The sequence below is a fragment of the Bombina bombina genome, chromosome 6 (assembly GCF_027579735.1).
Source record: "Bombina bombina isolate aBomBom1 chromosome 6, aBomBom1.pri, whole genome shotgun sequence".
NCBI classification, from domain to species: Eukaryota; Metazoa; Chordata; class Amphibia; order Anura; family Bombinatoridae; genus Bombina; species Bombina bombina.
The window spans coordinates 428169095-428191837 of NC_069504.1; the positions used below are offsets into that span (position 1 = coordinate 428169095).

Here is a 22743-nt window from a genome sequence, read left to right on the forward strand (position 1 = left end):
CTCCTATGCAAATATTCCTCCTTAACGTCGGTCGAATGACTGGGGTAGGCGGAGCCTAGGAGGGATCATGTGACCAGCTTTGCTGGGCTCTTTGCCATTTCCTGTTGGGGAAGAGAATATCCCACAAGTAAGGATGACGCCGTGGACCGGACACACCGTTGGAGAAAGAAATTTATCAGGTAAACATAAATTCTGTTTTTCAACTGTCATAAATCTTCTGTGCTTCTTAAAGGCACAGTACGTTTTTAATAATATTCTAATAGAATTGTATTCCAAGTTGCAAGTTTATTTGCTAGTGTGTTAAACATGTCTGATTCAGAGGAAGATACCTGTGTCATTTGTTGCAATGCCAAAGTGGAGCCCAATAGAAATTTATGTACTAACTGTATTGATGCTACTTTAAATAAAAGTAAATCTGTACAAATTGAACAAATTTCACCAAACAACGAGGGGAGAGTTATGCCGACTAACTCGCCTCACGTGTCAGTACCTGCATCTCCCGCTCGGGAGGTGCGCGATATGGTGGCGCCCAGTACAGCTGGGCGGCCATTACAGATAACTTTACAAGATATGGCCACTGTTATGACTGAAGTTTTGGCTAAATTACCAGAACTAAGAGGCAAGCGTGATCACTCTGGGGTGAGAACAGAGTGCGCTGATAATATTAGGGCCATATCAGACACTGCGTCACAGGTGGCAGAACATGAGGACGGAGAACTTCATTCTGTGGGTGACGGTTCTGATCCAAACAGACTGGATTCAGATATTTCAAATTTTAAATTTAAGCTGGAAAACCTCCGTGTATTACTAGGGGAGGTGTTAGCGGCTCTGAATGATTGTAACACAGTTGCAATACCAGAGATAATGTGTAGGTTGGATAAATATTTTGCGGTACCGGCGAGTACTGATGTTTTTCCTATACCTAAGAGACTTACTGAAATTGTTACTAAGGAGTGGGATAGACCCGGTGTGCCGTTCTCACCCCCTCCGATATTTAGAAAAATGTTTCCAATAGACGCCACCACACGGGACTTGTGGCAAACGGTCCCTAAGGTGGAGGGAGCAGTTTCTACTTTAGCTAAGCGTACCACTATCCCGGTGGAGGATAGCTGTGCTTTTTCAGATCCAATGGATAAAAAGTTAGAGGGTTACCTTAAGAAAATGTTTGTTCAACAAGGTTTTATATTGCAACCCCTTGCATGCATTGCGCCGGTCACGGCTGCAGCGGCATTCTGGATTGAGTCTCTGGAAGAGAACATTAGTTCAGCTACTCTGGACGACATTACGGACAGGCTTAGAGTCCTTAAACTAGCTAATTCATTCATTTCGGAGGCCGTAGTACATTTAACTAAACTTACGACTAAGAATTCAGGATTCGCCATTCAGGCACGCAGGGCGCTGTGGCTAAAATCCTGGTCAGCTGATGTTACTTCTAAGTCTAAATTGCTTAATATAGCTTTTAAAGGGCAGTCCTTATTTGGGCCTGGTTTGAAAGAAATTATCGCTGACATTACAGGAGGTAAAGGCCACGCCCTGCCTCAAGACAGGGCCAAACCTAAGGCCAAACAGTCTAATTTTCGTTCCTTTCGGAATTTCAAAGCAGGAGCAGCATCAACTTCCTCTGCCCCAAAGCAAGAAGGATCTGTTGCTCGCTACAGACAAAACTGGAGACCTAACCAGTCTTGGAACAAGGGCAAGCAGGCCAGGAAACCTGCTGCTGCCCCTAAAACAGCATGAATTGAGGGCCCCCGATCCGGGATCGGATCTAGTGGGGGGCAGACTTTCTCTCTTCGCCCAGGCTTGGGCAAGAGATGTCCAGGATCCCTGGGCGCTAGAGATAATATCTCAGGGATACCTTCTGGACTTCAAATACTCTCCTCCAAGAGAGAGATTTCATCTGTCAAGGTTGTCAACAATCCAGACAAAGAAAGAGGCGTTTCTACGCTGCGTACAAGAGCTCTTGTTAATGAGAGTAATCCATCCAGTTCCACGGTCGGAACAGGGACAAGGGTTTTACTCAAATCTGTTTGTGGTTCCCAAAAAAGAGGGAACTTTCAGACCAATCCTGGACTTAAAGATCCTAAACAAATTCCTAAGAGTTCCATCGTTCAAGATGGAGACTATTCGGACAATTTTACCTATGATCCAAGAGGGTCAGTACATGACCACTGTAGATTTAAAAGATGCTTACCTTCACATACCGATTCACAAAGATCATTACCGGTACCTAAGGTTTGCCTTCCTAGACAGGCATTACCAGTTTGTGGCTCTTCCATTCGGATTGGCTACAGCTCCAAGAATCTTCACAAAGGTTCTGGGTGCTCTTCTGGCGGTACTAAGACCGCGGGGAATCTCGGTAGCTCCATACCTAGACGACATTCTGATACAAACTTCAAGCTTTCAAACTGCCAAGTTTCATACAGAGTTAGTACTGGCATTTCTAAGGTCACATGGATGGAAGGTGAACGAAAAGAAAAGTTCACTCGTTCCACTCACAAGAGTTCCCTTCCTGGGGACTCTTATAGATTCTGTAGAAATGAAGATTTACCTGACAGAGGACAGGCTAACAAGACTTCAAAGTGCTTGCCGCACCCTTCATTCCATTCAACACCCGTCAGTGGCTCAATGCATGGAGGTAATCGGCTTAATGGTAGCGGCAATGGACATAGTACCCTTTGCACGCTTACACCTCAGACCACTGCAACTGTGCATGCTAAGTCAGTGGAATGGGGATTACTCAGACTTGTCCCCTTCTCTGAATCTGGATCAAGAGACCAGAAATTCTCTTCTATGGTGGCTTTCTCGGCCACATCTGTCCAGGGGGATGCCATTCAGCAGACCAGACTGGACAATTGTAACAACAGACGCCAGCCTTCTAGGTTGGGGTGCCGTCTGGAATTCTCTGAAGGCTCAGGGACAATGGAGTCAGGAGGAGAGTCTCCTGCCTATAAACATTCTGGAATTGAGAGCAGTTCTCAATGCACTCCTGGCTTGGCCCCAGTTGACAACTCGGGGGTTCATCAGGTTTCAGTCGGACAACATCACGACTGTAGCTTACATCAACCATCAGGGAGGGACAAGAAGCTCCCTAGCAATGATGGAAGTATCAAAGATAATTCGCTGGGCAGAGTCTCACTCTTGCCACCTGTCAGAAATCCACATCCCGGGAGTGGAGAACTGGGAGGCGGATTTCTTAAGTCGTCAGACTTTTCATCCGGGGGAGTGGGAACTTCATCCGGAGGTCTTTGCCCAAATACTTCGACGTTGGGGCAAACCAGAGATAGATCTCATGGCGTCTCGTCAGAACGCCAAGCTTCCTCGTTACGGGTCCAGATCCAGGGATCCAGGAGCAGTCCTGATAGATGCCCTGACAGCACCTTGGGATTTCAGGATGGCTTACGTGTTTCCACCCTTCCCGATGCTTCCTCGATTGATTGCCAGAGTCAAACAGGAGAGAGCATCAGTGATTCTAATAGCACCTGCATGGCCACGCAGGACTTGGTATGCAGACCTAGTGGACATGTCATCCTGTCCACCTTGGTCTCTACCTCTGAAACAGGACCTTCTGATACAGGGTCCTTTCAAACATCAAAATCTAACTTCTCTGAAGCTGACTGCTTGGAAATTGAACGCTTGATTTTATCAAGACGTGGGTTTTCTGAGTCAGTTATTGATACCTTAATACAGGCTAGGAAGCCTGTTACCAGAAGGATTTACCATAAGATATGGCGTAAATACCTATATTGGTGTGAATCCAAAGGTTACTCTTGGAGTAAGATTAGGATTCCTAGGATATTGTCTTTTCTACAAGAAGGTTTAGAAAAGGGTTTATCTGCTAGTTCTTTAAAGGGACAGATCTCAGCTCTGTCCATTCTGTTACACAAACGTCTGTCAGAAGTTCCTGACATCCAGGCTTTTTGTCAGGCTTTGGCCAGGATTAAGCCTGTGTTTAAAACTGTTGCTCCACCATGGAGTTTAAACCTTGTTCTTAATGTTTTACAGGGCGTTCCGTTTGAACCCCTTCATTCCATTGATATAAAGTTGTTATCTTGGAAAGTTCTATTTTTAATGGCTATTTCCTCGGCTCGAAGAGTCTCTGAATTATCAGCCTTACATTGTGATTCTCCTTATTTGATTTTTCATTCGGATAAGGTAGTTCTGCGTACTAAACCTGGGTTCTTACCTAAGGTAGTCACTAACAGGAATATCAATCAAGAGATTGTTGTTCCTTCTTTGTGCCCAAATCCTTCTTCGAAGAAGGAACGTCTACTGCACAACCTGGACGTAGTCCGTGCTCTAAAATTTTACTTACAGGCAACTAAGGAATTTCGACAAACGTCTTCTCTGTTTGTCGTTTACTCTGGTCAGAGGAGAGGTCAAAAGGCTTCTGCTACCTCTCTTTCTTTTTGGCTTCGTAGCATAATTCGTTTAGCTTATGAGACTGCTGGACAGCAGCCTCCTGAAAGAATTACAGCTCATTCTACTAGAGCTGTGGCTTCCACTTGGGCCTTCAAGAATGAGGCCTCTGTTGAGCAGATTTGCAAGGCTGCAACTTGGTCTTCGCTTCATACTTTTTCCAAATTTTACAAATTTGACACTTTTGCTTCCTCTGAGGCTATTTTTGGGAGAAAGGTTCTTCAGGCAGTGGTTCCTTCTGTATAAAGAGCCTGCCTATCCCTCCCGTCATCCGTGTACTTTTGCTTTGGTATTGGTATCCCAGAAGTAATGATGACCCGTGGACTGATCACACTTAACAGAAGAAAACATAATTTATGCTTACCTGATAAATTCCTTTCTTCTGTAGTGTGATCAGTCCACGGCCCGCCCTGTTTTTAAGGCAGGTAAATATTTTTTAAGTTATACTCCAGTCACCACTACACCCTTGGCTTCTCCTTTCTCGTTGGTCCTTGGTCGAATGACTGGGAGTGACGTAGAGGGGAGGAGCTATATGCAGCTCTGCTGGGTGAATCCTCTTGCACTTCCTGTTGGGGAGGAGTAATATCCCAGAAGTAATGATGACCCGTGGACTGATCACACTACAGAAGAAAGGAATTTATCAGGTAAGCATAAATTATGTTTTTCTTTGAAAACTTGCGGGCAAATTAGGCTCGCAAGGGCGCAAAATGCTGTTATTTGTTGTGTCATTCTTTTTGGCGCAAATGTACGTCTGATGACACAAGTTCGTCATTTACTGCGTCTTAGTTGATGCCAGGTTGTTTAACGCAAAGTTGTTTATGACGCGAGTTGCGTCATTTCCAAAAAAAATTGTTTTATTCTACCCCACTTCCTATATGCTCCTTGCCTTCTTTATGCTCAGAGAGCTATGCTATTTGCTTTTTTGTCAATTTTAGCATTTGGATTTTTTCCCATTCCTGAAACTGCTATATATGGAAATAAGATATTTTTGTTTAAATGTTATTTTTTCTTTTACATTTTACAAGATGTCTCAATCTGATCCTGTCTCAGAAGCTGCTGTAGGAACCATGCTGCCTGAACACAGTTCTACCAAAGCTAAGTGTATCTGTTGTAAGCTAGTGGAGATTATATCTCCAGCTGTAGTATGTAACAGTTGCCATGATAAAGTTTTGCATGCAGAAAAAGTTTCTATTAGTGCTAGTACAGTATCTGTTGTTCCCTCAACATCTAATGTACATGATATCCCTGTTGATATGAAAAATTATGTTGCTGATGCGATACAGAAGGCTATGGCTGCTATTCCGCCTTCAAATAAATGTAAAAAGTCTTTTAAAACTTCTCATAATACTGATGAAATTTGTAATGACAGACAACATACTGATATATCCACCTCTGATGAGGATCTCTCTGATTCGGAAGATCCTACTTCAGACATTGACACTGATAAATCAACTTATCTCTTTAAGATTGAGTATATTTGTTCTTTGTTAAAAGAAGTGTTGATAACTTTGGATATTGAGGAGTCTGGTCCTCTTGATAATAAATCCAGTAAACGTTTAAATTCTGTCTATAGACCTCCTGTGATTACTCCTGAGGTTTTCCCTGTTCCTGATGCTATTTCTTATGTGATTGCTAAGGAATGGTCTAAGCCTGGTATTTTGTTCCTTCTTCAAGGTTTAAAAAGTTGTATCCTTTGCCAGTAGCTTTAATTAGTTTTGGGAAAAAGTCCCTAAGGTTGATGGGGCTATTCTTCTCTTGCTAAGCGTACTACTATTCCTATGGAAGATAGTACTTCTTTTAAGTATCCTTTAGATAGGAAAATAGAATCTTATCTAAGAAAAGCTTATTTACATTCTGGCTATATTCTCAGACCTGCCATTTCTATGGCTGATGTTGCGGCTGCTTCAACTTTTTGGTTGGATAGCTTAGCACAACGGGAAAAAGATTCTGATTTGCATAGCATTGTTCGTTTGCTTCAACATGCTAATCATTTTATCTGTGATGCTATTTTTGATATCATCAAGATTGATGTTAAATCTATGTCTTTGGCTATTTTAGCTAGAAGAGCTTTATGGTTCAAATCATGGAATGCTGACATGGTATCTAAATTTAGGTTACTATCTCTTTCATTCCAGGGTAATAATTTGTTTGGTTCCCAGTTGGATTCTATTATTTCCACTATCACTGGGGGGAAGGGAGTTTTTTGCCCCAAGATAAAAAGTCTAAGGGTAAATCTAAAGCTTCTAATCGGTTTCGTTCCTTTCCTTAGAATAGAGAACAGAAAACCACTCCTTCCCCTAATTACTCTGGCTCCAATTAGAAGCCATCTTCGAGTTGGAATAAATCCAAGCCTTATAAGAAACCAAAGCCAGCCCCCAAGACTGCATGAAGGTGCAGCCCTCAATCCAGTTCTACTTGGGGGGGCAGATTGAAATTATTTCAAGACATTTCGGCAGGTTCCGTTCAGAATCATTGGATTCAGAATATTGTCTCTCAGGGGTGTCGAATAGTTTTCAGAATAAGACCTCCTGTGAGAAGATTTTTTCTCTCTCACGTTCCAACAAACCCTGTGGCATTTCTGAAGTATGTTTCAGATCTGGAGCTTTCGGGGGTAATTGTACCAGTTATTTTGGAACAGGGTCTGGGTTTTTATTCAAATCTACTCATTGTCCCGAAGAAGAAAAATTCATTCAGACCAGTTCTGGATCTGAAGTTTTTGAATCAATTTATAAGGGTCCCAACTTTCAAGATGGTGACTATAAGGACTACTCTGCCTTTTGTTCAGCAAGGTCATTACATATCCTCAATAGACTTACAGAATGCGTATCTTCACATTCCAATTCATCCAGACCACTATTAGTTTCTGAGATTCTCTTTTCTAGACAAGCATTACCAATTTGATGCTCTTCCATTTGACCTAGTAACAGCTCCAAGAATCTTTTCGAAGGTTCTAGGTGCTCTTCTATCTGTAATCAGAGCAGGCTATTGCAGTGTTTCCTTATTTGGACGATATCTTGGTACTGGCTCAATCTTTTCATTTAGCAGAATCTCACACGAATCAACTTGTGTTGTTTCTTCAAAGGCATGGTTGGATGATCGATTTACCAAGGAGTTTCTTGATTCCTCAGACAATGGTTACCTTTTTAGGTTCCCAGATAGATTCAGTATCCATGACCCTGTCTGTAACAGACAAGAGATGTTTGAAGTTGGTTTCAACCTGTCTCAACCTTCAGTCTCGATCATTCCCTTCAGTGGCTATGTTCATGGAAGTTTTAGGTCTCATGTCTGCAGCATCGGACGCGATCCCCTTTGCTCGTTTTCATATGAGAGCTTTGCATACTGAATCAGTGGTGCAGGGATTATACTCTCTCACAATTGATATTCCCCAACATTATACTCTCTCTGACTTGGTGGTTAGACCATCATCGGATTATTCAAGGGGCCTCTTTGGTTCATCCTTCCTCGACTGTGATTTCAACAGATGCAAGTCTCTCAGGTTGGGGAGCTGTCTGGGGTCTCTGACAGCACTAGGAGTTTGGAATTCTCAAGAGGCGAGGTTACCAATCAATATTTTAGAACTCTGTGCTATTTTCAGGGCTCTTCATGCTTGGCCTCTATTAAAGAGAGAATCATTCATTCGTTTTCAGACAGACAATATCACAACTGTGGCATATGTCAATCATCAAGGTGGGACTCGCAGTCCTTTAGCGATGAAAGATGTATCTTGGATACTTTCTTGGGCAGAATCCAACTCATGTCTAATTTCTGCGATACATATCCCCCCAGGTGTAGACAATTAGGAAGCAGATTATCTCCGTTGTCATTCTTATCCAGGGGAATGGTCTCTCCATCCAGATGTATTTTTTCAGATTGTACAGATGTGGGGTCTTCCTGAAATAGATCTGATGGCTTCCCATCTAAACAAAAAGCTTCCCAGGTACCTTTCCATGTCCATGAATCCTCAGGCAGAGATGGTGGATGCGTTAGCAGTTCCTTGGTTTTACCAATCTGCTTACATTTTTCCACCTCTAGTCCTTCTTCCAAGGGTGATCTCCAAGATTATAATGGCACAGTTGCATGTGTTTCTGATATGATATAGGTTTTGGTATGCGGATCTTGTTCGGATGTCCAGTTGCCAACCTTGGTCACTTACTTTAAGGCCAGACCTTCTGTCTCAAGGGCCGTTTTTCCATCAGGATCTCAAATCGCTAAATTTGAAGGTATGGAAATTGAACGCTTAGTGCTTAGCCATAGAGGTTTCCCTGACTCAGTGATTAATACTATGCTACAGGCTCGTAAGTCTGTTTCAAGGAAGATTTATTATCTGGTCTGGAAAGCCTATATATTATGGTGTTCTTCTCATAAAATCTCTTGGCTTTCTTTTAGAATTCCTAGAATTTTACAGTTTCTTCAGGATGTTTTGGATAAAGGTTTGTCTGCAAGCACTTTGAAGGGACAAATCTCTGCTCTTTCTATTTTGTTTCGTAGAAAGATTGCTAAACTTCCTGATATTCACTGTTTTGTTCAGGCTTTGATTCGTATCAAGCCTGTTATTAAATCAATCTCTCCTCCTTGGAGTCTTAATTTGGTTTTGAAGGCTTTGCAGGCTCCTCCTTTTGAGCCTATGCATTCTTTGGATATTAAATTACTTTCTTGAAAAGTGTTATTTCTTTTGCTATCTCTTCTGCTAGAATTAAAGCTTTTGATTCACAAGGTTTATTTCGATGCGGGACAGTCTCCACCTCAGAGAATTACAGCTCATTCTACTACATTAGTCGCCACTTCTTGAGCTTTTAAGAACGAAGCTTCAGTTGATCAGATTTGCAAAGCAGCAACTTGGTCTTTGCATACATTTACTAAATTTTACCAATTTGATGTATTTGCTTCTTCAGAAGCAGTCTTTGGTAGAATAGTTCTTCAGGCAGCTGTCTCAGTTTGATTCTTCTGCTTATGATTTAAGTTTTTTTCGTGAAATTTATGAAAGACTTATTTTTTTGTGTGGATTTAATTTTTTTCAGCAGAAATGGCTGTTTTTATTTTATCCCTCCTTCTCTAGTGACTTCTGTGGTCTTCCACATCTTGGGTGTTTCTATCCCATACGTCACTAGCTCATGGACTTTTGCCAATTACATGGAAAAAAACATAATTTATGTAAGAACTTACCTGATAAATTAATTTATTTCATATTGGCAAGAGTACATGAGGCCCACCCTTTTTATGGTGGTTATGATTTTTGTATAAAAGCGCAATTTTATATATTTCCAGTTTCTCTTTTTGTATGCTTTTTTACTCCTTATTTTATCACCCCACTACTTGGCTATTCGTTAAACTGAATTGTGGGTGTGGTGACGGGTATATTTATAGGGATTTTGAGGTTTGGGAACCATTGCCCCTCCTGGTAGGATTGTATAACTCATACGTCACTAGCTCATGGACTCTTGCCAATATGAAAGAAATGAATTTATCAGGTAAGTTCTTACATAAATTATGTTTTTTTAGTAGTAAATCACAATAATTATCTGATGCTCTTTTGAAATTCAGAGTAAGTGCTACTGCATTGATTTTTTTTATTCTGCATTTTTTGGGTTATGCAATTCTATTGTATTTAATGGTCCTTACATAAAAGCACCAACTAATCCCACAGCACAGTGAACAATTAGGTGCATGATGACAGGATAATAATGCAAAAGACCGTTACATAAATGATGAAGGTGGTAGGACTAGCCTAAGAGTTGCCATCTGATCACCATGCATGAATGTGTTTTAGAAGTGGGCTTGCAAGCTTTACATGTTAAAGGAGCAAATTGAGTTTTACATTTCTACAATTGATCTAATGGGTCATGAAATGCCTAAATGTATCTTTCCTGATTCTGAAAGAGCATTACATTTTAAACTACTTCTCAAATTTGCTTTGTTCTCTTGCTATCCTTTTTTGAAGGGGCAGCAATGCATTAATGAGAGCTAGCTGAACACATCAGGTAATGTAAATCAAATAAACAACGTGTAGAGCGCCAGAAGGTTAATACAAGATTTATAAGAGTTTACATATATAAAAAGATAAAAGTATAAAAAGTCGTATGGTCTATCTAACCATCTAAGGATATATCCAAAAAGAAGGTCACATTAAATAGAACATTACACAATGCTAAGTAATAATAAAACAAGTCATAATAAAACAAGTAAATATTAGGTGCACCTAAAAGTGTATAGAAAAAACGTCTAAAGATAAAACGGAGATAAGTCCTAATCCCTGTAATCCATTAGGCAGAAACAGAGTCAAAGTCAATGTCAATTGTATCCAGGAAATAAATAAAGTGATGAGTGGCTCCGGTGTGTTCGTGGGAAATCCAGTGAGTGTGCACAAAAAATAAAAATATAAAAGTCAAAATCAGATGCTAAAGATATAAAAAATATATAAAAATGTGTGTTACACGAAGCTGTGTTAAACCATCATGAAGGATCCGTATGTGACGAAATCTTGAAAAATCGTGAAAAGTGAAAAAATTTGAAAAAAGTGAAAAATATAAAATGTAAAAAATAAAAATATAAAAACTAAAAAAATATAAAAAAATATATATAAAAAAAAAAACAATCAATCAACAATCAAAAAAGGAACTGGTGATTAGTTATCAGAAGTCGTTCCTTTGATGTATAAGCTCTTTTATTGTTCTTCAAATACCTGTGGAAAATAATATGACATAGTGCAATATTGCTAGTGAACCAATATAACAGTCTTGATATAATATAATATAGAAGTCTTGATAAAGGCCTATGATAGAAGGCCGAAACGCGTCAACAGTATTGGTAAGCCTTATTTCAATTTGTTATATTGGTTCACTAGCAATATTGCACTATGTCATATTATTTTCCACAGGTATTTGAAGAACAATAGAAGAGCTTATACATCAAAGGAACGACTTCTGATAACTAATCACCAGTTCCTTTTTTGATTGTTGATTGATTGATTGATTGATTGATTGATTGGTTTTTTTTATATATATATATTTTTTAGTTTTTATATTTTTAGTTTTTATATTTTTCACTCTGGTCCACACTGATCTTGGTAGTGAGAAAATGCTAAGACAAGGTTATTTGAAAGGGGAAAAAAGACAGTTGTTATCCGTGCCTAGGATGTGGTAACTGCAGTTCAATGATAAAAGGCTCAATATTTGTACATCCGCTTACCGGAAAAAAATGATTCATAAGGGGTTATTACACATGCAATACCAAGTTTGCAATTTACCTTATTAAATGTCTGTGTAGGAGGATCTATATCGGGGAGACCACCCGTAGGGCCCGTGAAAGAATAATCCAACATAAAAGTAACATTAGGTGCAATAACCAGGAGGCCCCTGTATCTAGCCATTTTTTGCAATGTGGACACAATATTAGTCAAATCTGTTTTCAAGTAATAGATGCAGTACAACTTCCTGCTGTTACTTAAAAGGAAAGAGGCATTTTGGATATACAAATTAAATGCCATGCAACTCCCAGGGTTTAAATAAAGAATTAGATTTTTCTTTATTTCTGTAAAGCTTCCTATGAATATATTCCATTGCGGAGTGCCTTGAAAAAAATTACAGCGTATATTAACATATTGTGCTATGATATTTGTATATTGTTTTTAACTTTTAATCTGCACTATGTACTTTAAATGTAACGAGTTTGGGATTGATATCCTTGTAACAAGATGTAACCACTAGGTCGTGTTGTACTTTGGTGTTAATTGGACACCTGAGTGTAGGTGGGCCTATATAAGAGTGCACTTGTTAGTTTGTAGCTATGTATAATTAAGGGTGATACACCCGAAACGTCACATTTTTTGTAATCCTTATATGATGAAATAATACTTTTTATCTATTGGAAGGTGCTGCCGTCTGTGAACTGTTGACTAACAGGGGGTTACAGCACCCTTACATTGGCGTGCACCTGACAGAAGTGCTCTGCTACTCTGTGTTTAATTCTTCTTAAATGGGGAGAGTCCACAGCTGCATTCATTACTTTTGGGAAATACAGAACCTGGCCGCCAGGAGGAGGCAAAGACACCCCAGCCAAAAGCTTGAATACCTCCCCCACTTTCCTCATCCCCCCCAGTCATTCTTTGCCTTTCGTCACAGGAGGTTGGCAGAGAAGTGTCAGAACTTTACGGAGTAGTCTCTTATGGAGGGTAGTACTCTTCAAAATGGGACTGGAGTTTTAAGTAGTCCTATCAGCCTCTCAGTGAGAGCATGGATGAAAGCTAGAGTCCAGAGATGCTGGGAGAGTCTTTCTGCGAAACCATCCCGACTCATATTAACTGCTCCATAAGCAATCAGCATTGACAAGTTTTGCTGCCTGCTTTCTTCACTCAAGTCCATGTCAGAAGCGACGCTAGTATCTGTCAAACTTGAAGGACCGTGTTACTGTTCCACGGCATAGATTCCGGTAAAATCGTTTCATTTTACTTTTCATTGTGGATGTAATGTAATGATAGAAGACAGGGTCTCAGTGGGACTCCTTTTATCTTTATGGAATCAAGGGTTAATATCTCCTGAGGGGGGTTATTAAGCAGTGGGGGACTTAAGTCATGTTAGTTATGTGATTCTGTCTGCTTATGTCTAGAAATGTTGGGGCTCATGGCTATTAGGGAACGTAAAATTTTTAGAGCGACGCAGTTCTTGTGGACTGGCGTGTTTTTCTTTGACCTACATGTCGAGCTAGGCAGTTCTTGTGGACTGGTGCGCTTTTCTTTGGCCTATATGTCGGACCTTGTTACCGGGCGTGGTCATGTTTTTCATTCTCCATTTCTGTATCATGACCTAGTGGCGGTGGAGAGGACCTGTTTCTCTGCTTGTCTGGGTCATAGGAGGTGGTGAGTGCCCCAGCCATGGGGGGGGGGGGGGGGTGCCAGTTATTTTTGTCTAAATTTGTCTGGTCAAGTTATCTAGGATTCTGATTTTTCGGAGGAGCATTTTTCTGACTCAGATTCTTTCTCCTGCTTAAATTGTATGGAGGCCCGGGTAATCCAGCCCAGTCAATCATTTATGTTCTGTATGCCGTAATAGAGTGCTCTTTTCTCCCTCTGGGGAGAGATTGGAGACCACTGAGCCGTCCGCCTCTGAGGATTCTGTGTCCCGTGAAGCGCGTTCTGCAAGCAGTTTTCCCAAATTCCGTTACCCCTTCTCCGGAAGGAGGTTTCTTTCCACCAGAGGTTGCTACTCGGTTGCGCATAGCCATATTAGTGGCGCTGGCGTATTTACAGCTTCTTGAGGGCAGCCAGCCAAGAGCTTATCAGTCTCCTTTTTTTCTGACGGGTCCTTCCTCTGGGGGAGTAGTTCCCTCTGAGGCTTCAGGGGGACAGCTGGCTGGATCGGGGCCTTCAGATGCCCCGCCGGAGATGAGTTTTGCCTTTCAAGTCAGTCTGATGCACCTGCGTGTATTGCTGCGGCAGGTACTGGAATCCTTGGAGGATTTTAGTCTTAATTTGCCTCCGGATCCTCATTCTTCTGATGGTGAACAGCACTAGACGAGGGGAGGGATGAGGGTCTTTCCCCTGACTGTCTATTGTTTGTGTATCTCTGATCCCAGTTCTGAGCTCTAGAAGAATCAGGTCTGACAGGCTAGCTAGCCCTGTTAATGTTTATATTCCTTTGGAGTTTCGCCTGCAGGTGCTGCCTACTTTATTTTAATCCAGTTAGGATATGTTTTTTATTTCCGGTGCTCGAGACTGTTATAATCTTCCTTTTGGAAGTTCTTTTCTTCTCTGGGATTTGGATACTAGCGACTTTATGGTCGCAATGGTTGTTGTTTCCGGCTGAAGTCACACACAAAAAAAAGCTTAAGACAATGTTTAAGCCTCAGAACTTATTTGTCTCTTGTTTGTCTGTTTGGTCTAGCCCTGCTAGGGGTTGGAACTTTCAGTTAAGCTCTTGAACAGTTCACTGTACCCTGGTCTGCAGGCTGGTCCTGGTTGGGTACTAGTTCACTCTGTTCTTTTGAGGTTTATATCAGACATGTTGTATCCTTGGCAACAGGCTGGTCCTGTTTGGGTACTAAGTTTGCTTACTTCTTGTTAAGAGGTTGTTTTCTTGTATTTACAAGTTATAGGGGGCCATCCAACGTTGGTTCGTACTCTATCCTAAGTGTTTTGTCCTTGCATAGCTTGCATGGCTAGCTGGGTTAGGAATCTTGCTGTGGCAGTGTATTTGTAGTTCCTGAGGTCCTTTGGACAGGAGCTTGAGTCCTCTCTTCTAAGGGGGATCAGATGACTGCTTGAAGATCTTCAATACATGGTGAGGGGGTAAGTGATCCTCTCTATTGGTACTCCTTTGTGGATCGAATTATCCTATTGTACGATCTCCTTCACCAGTGCTTTTCTCTTTTTGAGGTTTGCTGCCCCTTTTCGCTTCCCCGTGTCTTTTGGGGTAGGACTTCCGGTCCTCTGATTAAGTAGACCCGGTTCTTCGGGACTGTTTTTTCCTTGCAGTATCCTCCTTTTGATCCTTATACTTAGGGATCTGGTTGATTGTTATGCAGTCTCTCTTGCCGTCGCCTACTAGGAGTTTCTTGGGATAATTGTTCATTCGTTAATTCCTTTGTGCTATTGTTTTTCTGGAGATGATCCAGTTTGGATCTTTAGAGACTGTCATTTTTCTCAATCAGGGATTAATTTCCAAAGTTGGAGTTCTGTTCTCTTTTGGTTCCTTCTTTTGTCTTCAGACTTTGTAGGTATTATCTTAGAAGCCCTTTGGGGCTGAGTGACCAGTCACTGGGATACATCTTGAGAGATCAGAGTTCAAGACCCCATGGGGGCTTGCCAGTGATTGCATCGATTCTGGTTCAATTTTCATTCCAGAAGTAGTATCTTGTTGTTGTTCTGCAAGATTTTGGCCTTTGATCCGGTTGCTGGTTTTGGGTGTAAGGATTTTTAACCTAGCCCTCGTCTTTGACTTGGCATTTGGTTGTTCTGTTCCCATATTTTAATAGTCTTAGATATGTCTGGCGTCCGGTAGCAGGTTTGATTTCCCAGGCCTGGGGAACTCTCCTTATCTTCTGGGACGGTTCCCTTCTCTCTTCTGGAGAGATGGAAGTTTTTCCTGGAAATTTCTTTTCTAGAATATTCCTGGATTTTTTAGTTTTCCTTCTATTTTGAAGGATCCGGTCTACTGCGCCTAACTAGAATGCTCTTACTGAGGTAGTTTTTCCTTCATCTGTCTCTAGGCGTTCAGTGGGTCGAGGTTTCTCTTGTTGCGATGTACCATACCTTCGGGTTTCTGAGGGTTAACGTTGATAGGTATCCTTGATCTCGAGTTAGTCTCTGGGTGTCGGTGCCTTCTTACGGTTTCTTTTCTTAAGAACTAGTGGTTGGTTCTTCCTTTGGTCAGGGGTTGTCCTTCCTTGAGGAGTTGGTCCGCCCTACTTTCTGACTTTATTTTCTTGTCCTTTACAGGGATGTCCTGGTGCACGTTTGCTAGCTATTCAGTTGGCTAATTACCATGTTATGACGTTTAGTCGGACTGCCTTCCGATCGAAGCCTGCGGCTTTCTTTTGTGGCATAAACGGATGTTACTATTCCGTTTCTGTTCTGCTCCAGGGGTGTTTATGACCTACAGTGTTTAGTTTCTCTGTGCTGTTTAGCTGTCTTTGGGAAGGTAGTCTTGTTCTTCCTTGTGTGCCTTCTGGTTCAGGTTAAGGCTTTCCTTTGGTTCCTTTTGGATCCATGTAGGAGGTGATCTTGAATTTTTCCCTTCTTTTGCTCTCCGTCGGTAGAATATTTTATACGAGACCTTGTCCTCTTGCAGCCTGGTAGCCGCATTTTTCAGGTTATGTGAAGGCCTTCTCTCTCTGTTTTGTCTGAATCTTCGTGTATTGTTTTCTGGAGTTTCTTTTGGACCTTATCTGATCTTCCATTCTTTCAGTTAGGGAGAAAGATGTGGGAGTCTGTTTGTTTTCCCTTACCATTATTCATGGAGAGGTTTTTTGTTTGTGCGCTTCTAATGAGCGGGATTTTTGTCTCCTCAGAGGCGTTTGTGCTCAGTGGAGTCCTGCATTTCGAGTGATCTCTAACTGGGATTGTTATGGTTCTAATTGATGGGCAGTTACCTTGTCGTCTTTCCATATTTTTGTTCTCCTGCTTCTGTTGAAGTGTTTTTTTTATCGGGAGTCCGGGTTTTATCAGAATGGGCCGCCTTTTTGTTCCCGGCCGTTTGCATTCAGTGTCCTCTATATAAGCTTTGGTATTGATTTCCCAAAAGTAATGAATGCAGCTGTGGACTCTCCCCGTTTAAGAAGAAAAACTTAAATTATGTTTACCAGATTCATTTTTTTGTTATTCTGGCACATTTTCACCTTGATATTTCTCCTACTGTTCCTTGTTCCCTTGGCAGAAGTTGGGAAGGTATTTAAGCCTTTGGCTAGGGTGTCTTTGCCTCCTCCTGGTGGCCAGGTTCTGTATTTCCCAAAAGTAATGAATGCAGTTGTGGACTCTCCCCGTCAAAAGTAAAGAAAATTATTTGGTAAGCATAATTTTATTTTTTCAACAAAGGATAGCAAGAGAACGTATCAAATTAAATAGACGTAATTTGGAAAGTTGTTTAAAATTGAAAGTGAATCATTAAAGAAAAATGTGGGGTTTCATATGCCTTAAACTTCTATGGCAAACTATTCATAATGGCAGCTTGAACATGTGCATTGGCACAGTCCTGTTTTGGTGTGCCTTATACCTGGTTTATTTCAGAGTGAATGCTTTAAGCTTATCCTGCTTTTTCTCACTTTCTGTATAGTCCTAGCTTGGTTATATTTCAATGTATCCCATCTGGAAGGAAGGGAGGTGCCCTATGAACTTTTGACACTACCTTTATGTAAGGGCTTATGAACTTGGGTGTGTGGGGTGATACAAAAATATTCTCTGTATCTATATTCCCCCCCCCCCTCCATCTCCAGTGCACACCACAATGCTGTAAGCACACTGTATCCTTCTCTGCCTTCACTATTAATTCTGAACAGCTTGCTTGAAAATGTAATACCATGCACGTGTAGAAACTATAATTTCTTGCATACCATGACTTAGCTGAGTGTCAATGGGTTTAAGCGAGAGGAACTATACAGCATCAATGCACTGCAGCATCATAGCCCCATGCCCTGTACACTCTGACAGCAAGTCATAGCCTAGGACTTGCAAACTGGTTTATGATTAGTGGATATAAAGATAGTCAAATGTCAAAGGCAGACAAAATTCTTATTAGCCTGTGACTAGTGCTCATAAGAATATTTGTATTTAGGTTGTTGTTAATATATTATCATCTGAGAAGACTAAAATATGTTCATCAAAAAATTTGTTTAGTTTTCAGATACCTGTTCGTTCATAAAATATTCTCATCTGCGTTTTCAATTATCTTTTGAATTAGTTTGGGTTTCAATTAATTAAAAAAGTGCATAATAAAAAGACAAGGCAATAACAATTACGCTGAATTTCATATAAACAGTAATTTTTTTTTCTATTTTCTGATCCCTTGTAGCATGTGACAGGAATCAGCCAATCACAGATTAGTATAAGTATACCCCATGAGCTTGTGCTAAAGTGTCAATATAAAAAGGTCTTAAAACTTTGTGCTCTATGTGAATCATACATTTTTTTGACTTGAGTGTTCCCCTTGTTGTCTATACAGGTTGCCCTCGTTTTGCGCCGGTTCAATTTGCGTCGTTTCAGAATAACGCCTTTTTTTCCAGTCATGTTACTGCTACTGAAAGCACTGAGAAGCAGTGCATTAATTAAAATAAGGACAGGCCAGTAGGTTGAGCTGTCCACTTGTGTTGCAGCAAATAAATTACAAGTCTAGCAGGCTGAAATGAATCTGTGTAAACAGACCTGAGCTATCCAGCAGCTTTCAAAGGAACAAGATCTAGCAGCCGTGATAAAGGGAAACTTCCCTTTCATCTTTTTGCCCAGCTGCTTGGGGACTAGGAGGGTCAGGGTGGCTATAAATCAGTCCAGACTGCAATGCATAGAATAGATGCAGACCCAATATTAGGTACTATAGTTTATGCTACTGTCAATGTAGAGACCTATTTGCAGAAAAATGCAAGTAAAAAATGTTTTTGTTCATTAAACTTAGTTTTATACATGCTGTGATGTGATTATTTTATACTGTTTATAATGCTGTTTAACATTTATAGTCTTCATTTCAAAGCTTTAAAAATAATGTATTCGGTGCTACTTATGTCAATTTTGAGAGGGGCCTGGAACCTAACTCCCTCACTTCCCATTGACTTACTTTGTAAACTGGGTTTCAATTTACAACAGTTTCTATTTAGAACCATTCCTTTTGGAACCTAACCCCGGCATAAATTGAGGGCTACCTTTATTATATTATATTTTGAGGGAAAAAAATGCCTAGGTAAAAGGTCAGAATAAAATAAGCTAATTTCATACTTTGCCGTAGTTTCCCACTTTGCCTGTAATATAAATATATATATATATATATATATATATATATGTGTATGTGTATATATATATATATATATATATATATATATGTGTGTAACACAAAAAATTGTAAATAGAGAGATATGAGAGGATAGCTATATCTTCTTAAACAGAAAGGGAATTCAGCACTCTTTTAAATTTCAAAATAGAATTGTTTTTTTTATAATCAACAAGATTTAAAGAATTTCTGTGTGACACACCAATAAAAGAAATATAGTATACCTATACAAAACATCCCTGAATACAATTTAACCACTTCAGCTTCTAATAGCTGCAAACCTTGGCCACAAGTTAAAGACGGGCATAGGTGATATACAGAGGGCATATAGTGTCAAAATTATAGGCTCTACCACCTCTGTAATATAGTTAGTACCAAACCGTATTGCTGCGAAAACAAAGAAGCTTAAAGGGACATTGTCCATATTTTCTATTTTAATAACACATTACCTAACAATAAATATAACCTATACATTTTAAGTATATACGTCTATTGATACAAACATTTCCTCTATTAGAAATAGCATACACCTCTTCAGAAATCAATTACATTTATGTAAATTACATAAAACTTTTTTTCAACATAGATCTAACCTTGAGGTACTTTGAATACATGGAAAGCACAAACCTCCTCTAAGATTAATTTACTTCATTGTATCTTATTAGAGAAAGTAGGCATAGTCCAATTTTTCATTGAGGCCCAAGGGGAACCTTGTTTTTAGCACAAAAATCCACTTGGCCTCTTTTTGTAGGAGATATTTATCTACGTCACCAAAAATTACGCTGTTAAAAAGGCTGTTTTGAGTTGAGGTTATTACAGCCCTGACGAAGCCCCAGCAAGAGACTGCCTGTGGTGTGAAACACATATGGTGTCGGATAAGACTTTAGCTCTTTGCGAGGACTCTTGTCCGGACACTATTTTCTTGTACTTACCTGGACATTCATAGGTGAGAAGTGTAAAACATTTCCTGTCAGCTGGCTATGTTTGGTACCTGAAGTAAAGGCTGACATATAGCCTGTCGCAGCACTTGCTGTGGATACCTTTGATACTTACCAAGGAGGATACTCTGTGGGAAGGCGATTGCTGTTTTTTTTTTTTTTTTGCTGAAGTCAGATATCTCAAATCATTCAGTGATACAATAAGTGTTCTAAAAATCCGGATACTTCTATCGCTGGAGTGAAACACAGTGATGTAAGAGGAGAAGGAGGGCTTACAGGATGCTAGAAAGCCACTGGTCTGTATACAAGCTCTCAACAAAGGGAGTCCCAGGAGGGAAATGTATGCCACTCCATATACAATCACATGCATATCCAATACAGGCACTGCCATTGTGCCCCCTGTCGAGGACGGTTTTCCAGTCCGGTCAGACCTAGAATGCGGCGAATGCCGCTGTCAACTACCGGGAAGATGACTCTGGTCTAACAGAAAATAACATCTTTGTTTTCACAGCAATACAGTTTGGTACTAACTATATTACAGAGGTGGTAGAGCCTATAATTTTGACACTATATGCCCTCTGTATAACACCTATGCCTGTCTTTAACTTTTGGCCAAGGTTTGCAGCTATTTGAAGCTGTAGTAACCACTACATTGTATTCAGGAATGTTTTGTGTAGGTATACTATGTTTCTTTTATTGGTATGTCATTCAGAGATTCTTTAAATTTTGTTGATTTAAGAGGAACTACCTTTTTATAAAGGCACAACACAATCATCAGGTTTATCAGACCTGACATGGGATTAAGTTTTTCTCTCTCTTTTGTAATATACCCACAAAATGCATACTTTCAAACAAACCAACTGGGAACCTACCAGGGTGACACAGGCTTTTGTAATCTCCCCTATGTAAATACAAAACACAGGAATGGACCGCACTCAGACTGGACTGGGTAAAAACTGAGATAGATATAGATATATAGATATAGATATATATATATATATATATATATATATATATATATATATATATATATATATATATATATATATATATATATATATAGAGAGAGATATATCTATATATAGATATATCTATATATATAAATATATATATATATATATAGAGATATATATATATATATATATATATATATATATATATATATATATATATATATATATATATATATATATATATATATATATATATATATATATATATATATATATGTGTGTGTGTGTGACCAAATGTAATGGTTTTAATTGCTTCCTATAATCCTAATAACTTTTTTATTATTTTTATTTTTTTCAATTTACAGAATTCATTTAGTAACGCTCAAGCTCCATCACCTGGTATAGGAAGGTAAGAAATAAACGCTACACATTTGAGGAAAAAGCTGGGGTGATATTTGTAGTAATTTCCTTTGATAGTCATGAGTGGTCTTTCTTACCTTCTGAGGGACTATTGCTAATTCAAGGATAAGATAACACTGCTCTACAATGATAATGTTTCTTGAAAATACTTCTAATTGATTTCAGCATGCGGAAAACGAATATGACATTTAAATCTTTCAGTTCCGAGATATAGCACATATATGATGATGTAGGGTATTAGTATAGTGTAAAGGATGTGGCGCTCCTAGCAGCCTATTAAGGAACCTGGCAATTCTGAGAACATGAATGAGGAGTCACTGTAGGCCTTGTTTTATTGTCTGTGTATAGCTTGCATGAAGTGAAGGTTAGTGTTTTTCCTTTCATTGTTTTCCGTTTTGTGGTTACACCTTACGTTAAAAGCCAGGATGCCACGTAAATGTGTTTATGAAGAACTTTGTAAAGGGGATGAACAAAGATGGAGACTATTTCAAGTACCTGAGAGTACCTCAGCAGTTTTCCACTGCTGAGCAAAGCCAAAGTTAACCTCTAGACGCTGTTAGGACGTTCCATGCCGTCCTAAAAACGATGGGCTTAAAAACCTTTAGGACGGCATGAAACGTCCTTACTTTTGTGGCGTCCTACTGAATTCTGGAAACAAGCGGCAGTTGATCTGACTGGGGGACGTGCCTAACAACGCAGGCAGTCCCCCAGGAGCCAATTAGTGCAGTTTTTTAAGCATATGATCGCAGTGATGATCATAGGCTTCATTTTATTTATTTTTCTTTCATACAGGTGGTGAGAGTCCACGATCCATTACTTATGGAAATTATTCTTCTCTACCACTAGAAGACGTCATAGATTCCCAAACCCCAAGAGCTTTATAAAACTCCTCACACATACCTCAGTCTGCTTTTGCTGGAGGAGGTTGAAAAATCATTGCACATCTTCATTCTTCAGAGAAAGGGGTTTTCAGTCTATGTTGAAGCCTGTTTCCCCTCAGAGTACACTGCTTGTCAGAGGAATGCATTTGGGGTATGGTTTATGATTCAATGGTTTCACCTCATGAGAAAACTTTTATAGGCCCTCAGTCGCAGGGACGTGCCTTTTGCCTCCCTTTATATACCTCTGCTGATATGTTTTAGCACTGGTTTGGCTGTTTGCTACTTGTTTGATAGTGGAGGAGTGTCTATGGGTAAGTATATTTAATTTTATTTTATTATGTAGACACTCATTTAGCTATTTTATGGGCATTTTTAAAATTTAAACATTTTCGATATGTAAATATATATGGCCCTGGGACAGATCCTTCACTATTACCCTTGCTTTTCGAGCGTAGGGTTTTTTATGCATTTAGTTTTTCGTGCGTCGGCTTGTTTTTGCTCGCCGGCTTTGCGCTCATTGTGTTTGCGAATGTCCCTTAGCCTTCTAGGAGTAACAGGTTAGTTTTACGCACTGGGTTTTAGTGACTGGTTAGTGCACGCTTTCACGGTTATGCTTGCACTGTTTTTTGTCGCGCTATTTACCTTTTTGACAATCAGTTGATTGGTGCACTTT

General features: G+C 39.9%; 1 protein-coding gene across 2 annotated transcripts in view; it reads left to right on the forward strand.

Moving 5' to 3' along the window:
- Positions 1-22743, forward strand: part of AFF4 (ALF transcription elongation factor 4) — a 433430-nt gene that overhangs the window by 387517 nt on the left and 23170 nt on the right. For both annotated transcript variants that reach the window (XM_053717172.1, XM_053717174.1), the window contains one exon: positions 21135-21178. In XM_053717172.1, coding sequence (XP_053573147.1) covers positions 21135-21178 — 44 coding nt within the window. The remainder of the gene's footprint in view (positions 1-21134; positions 21179-22743) is intronic.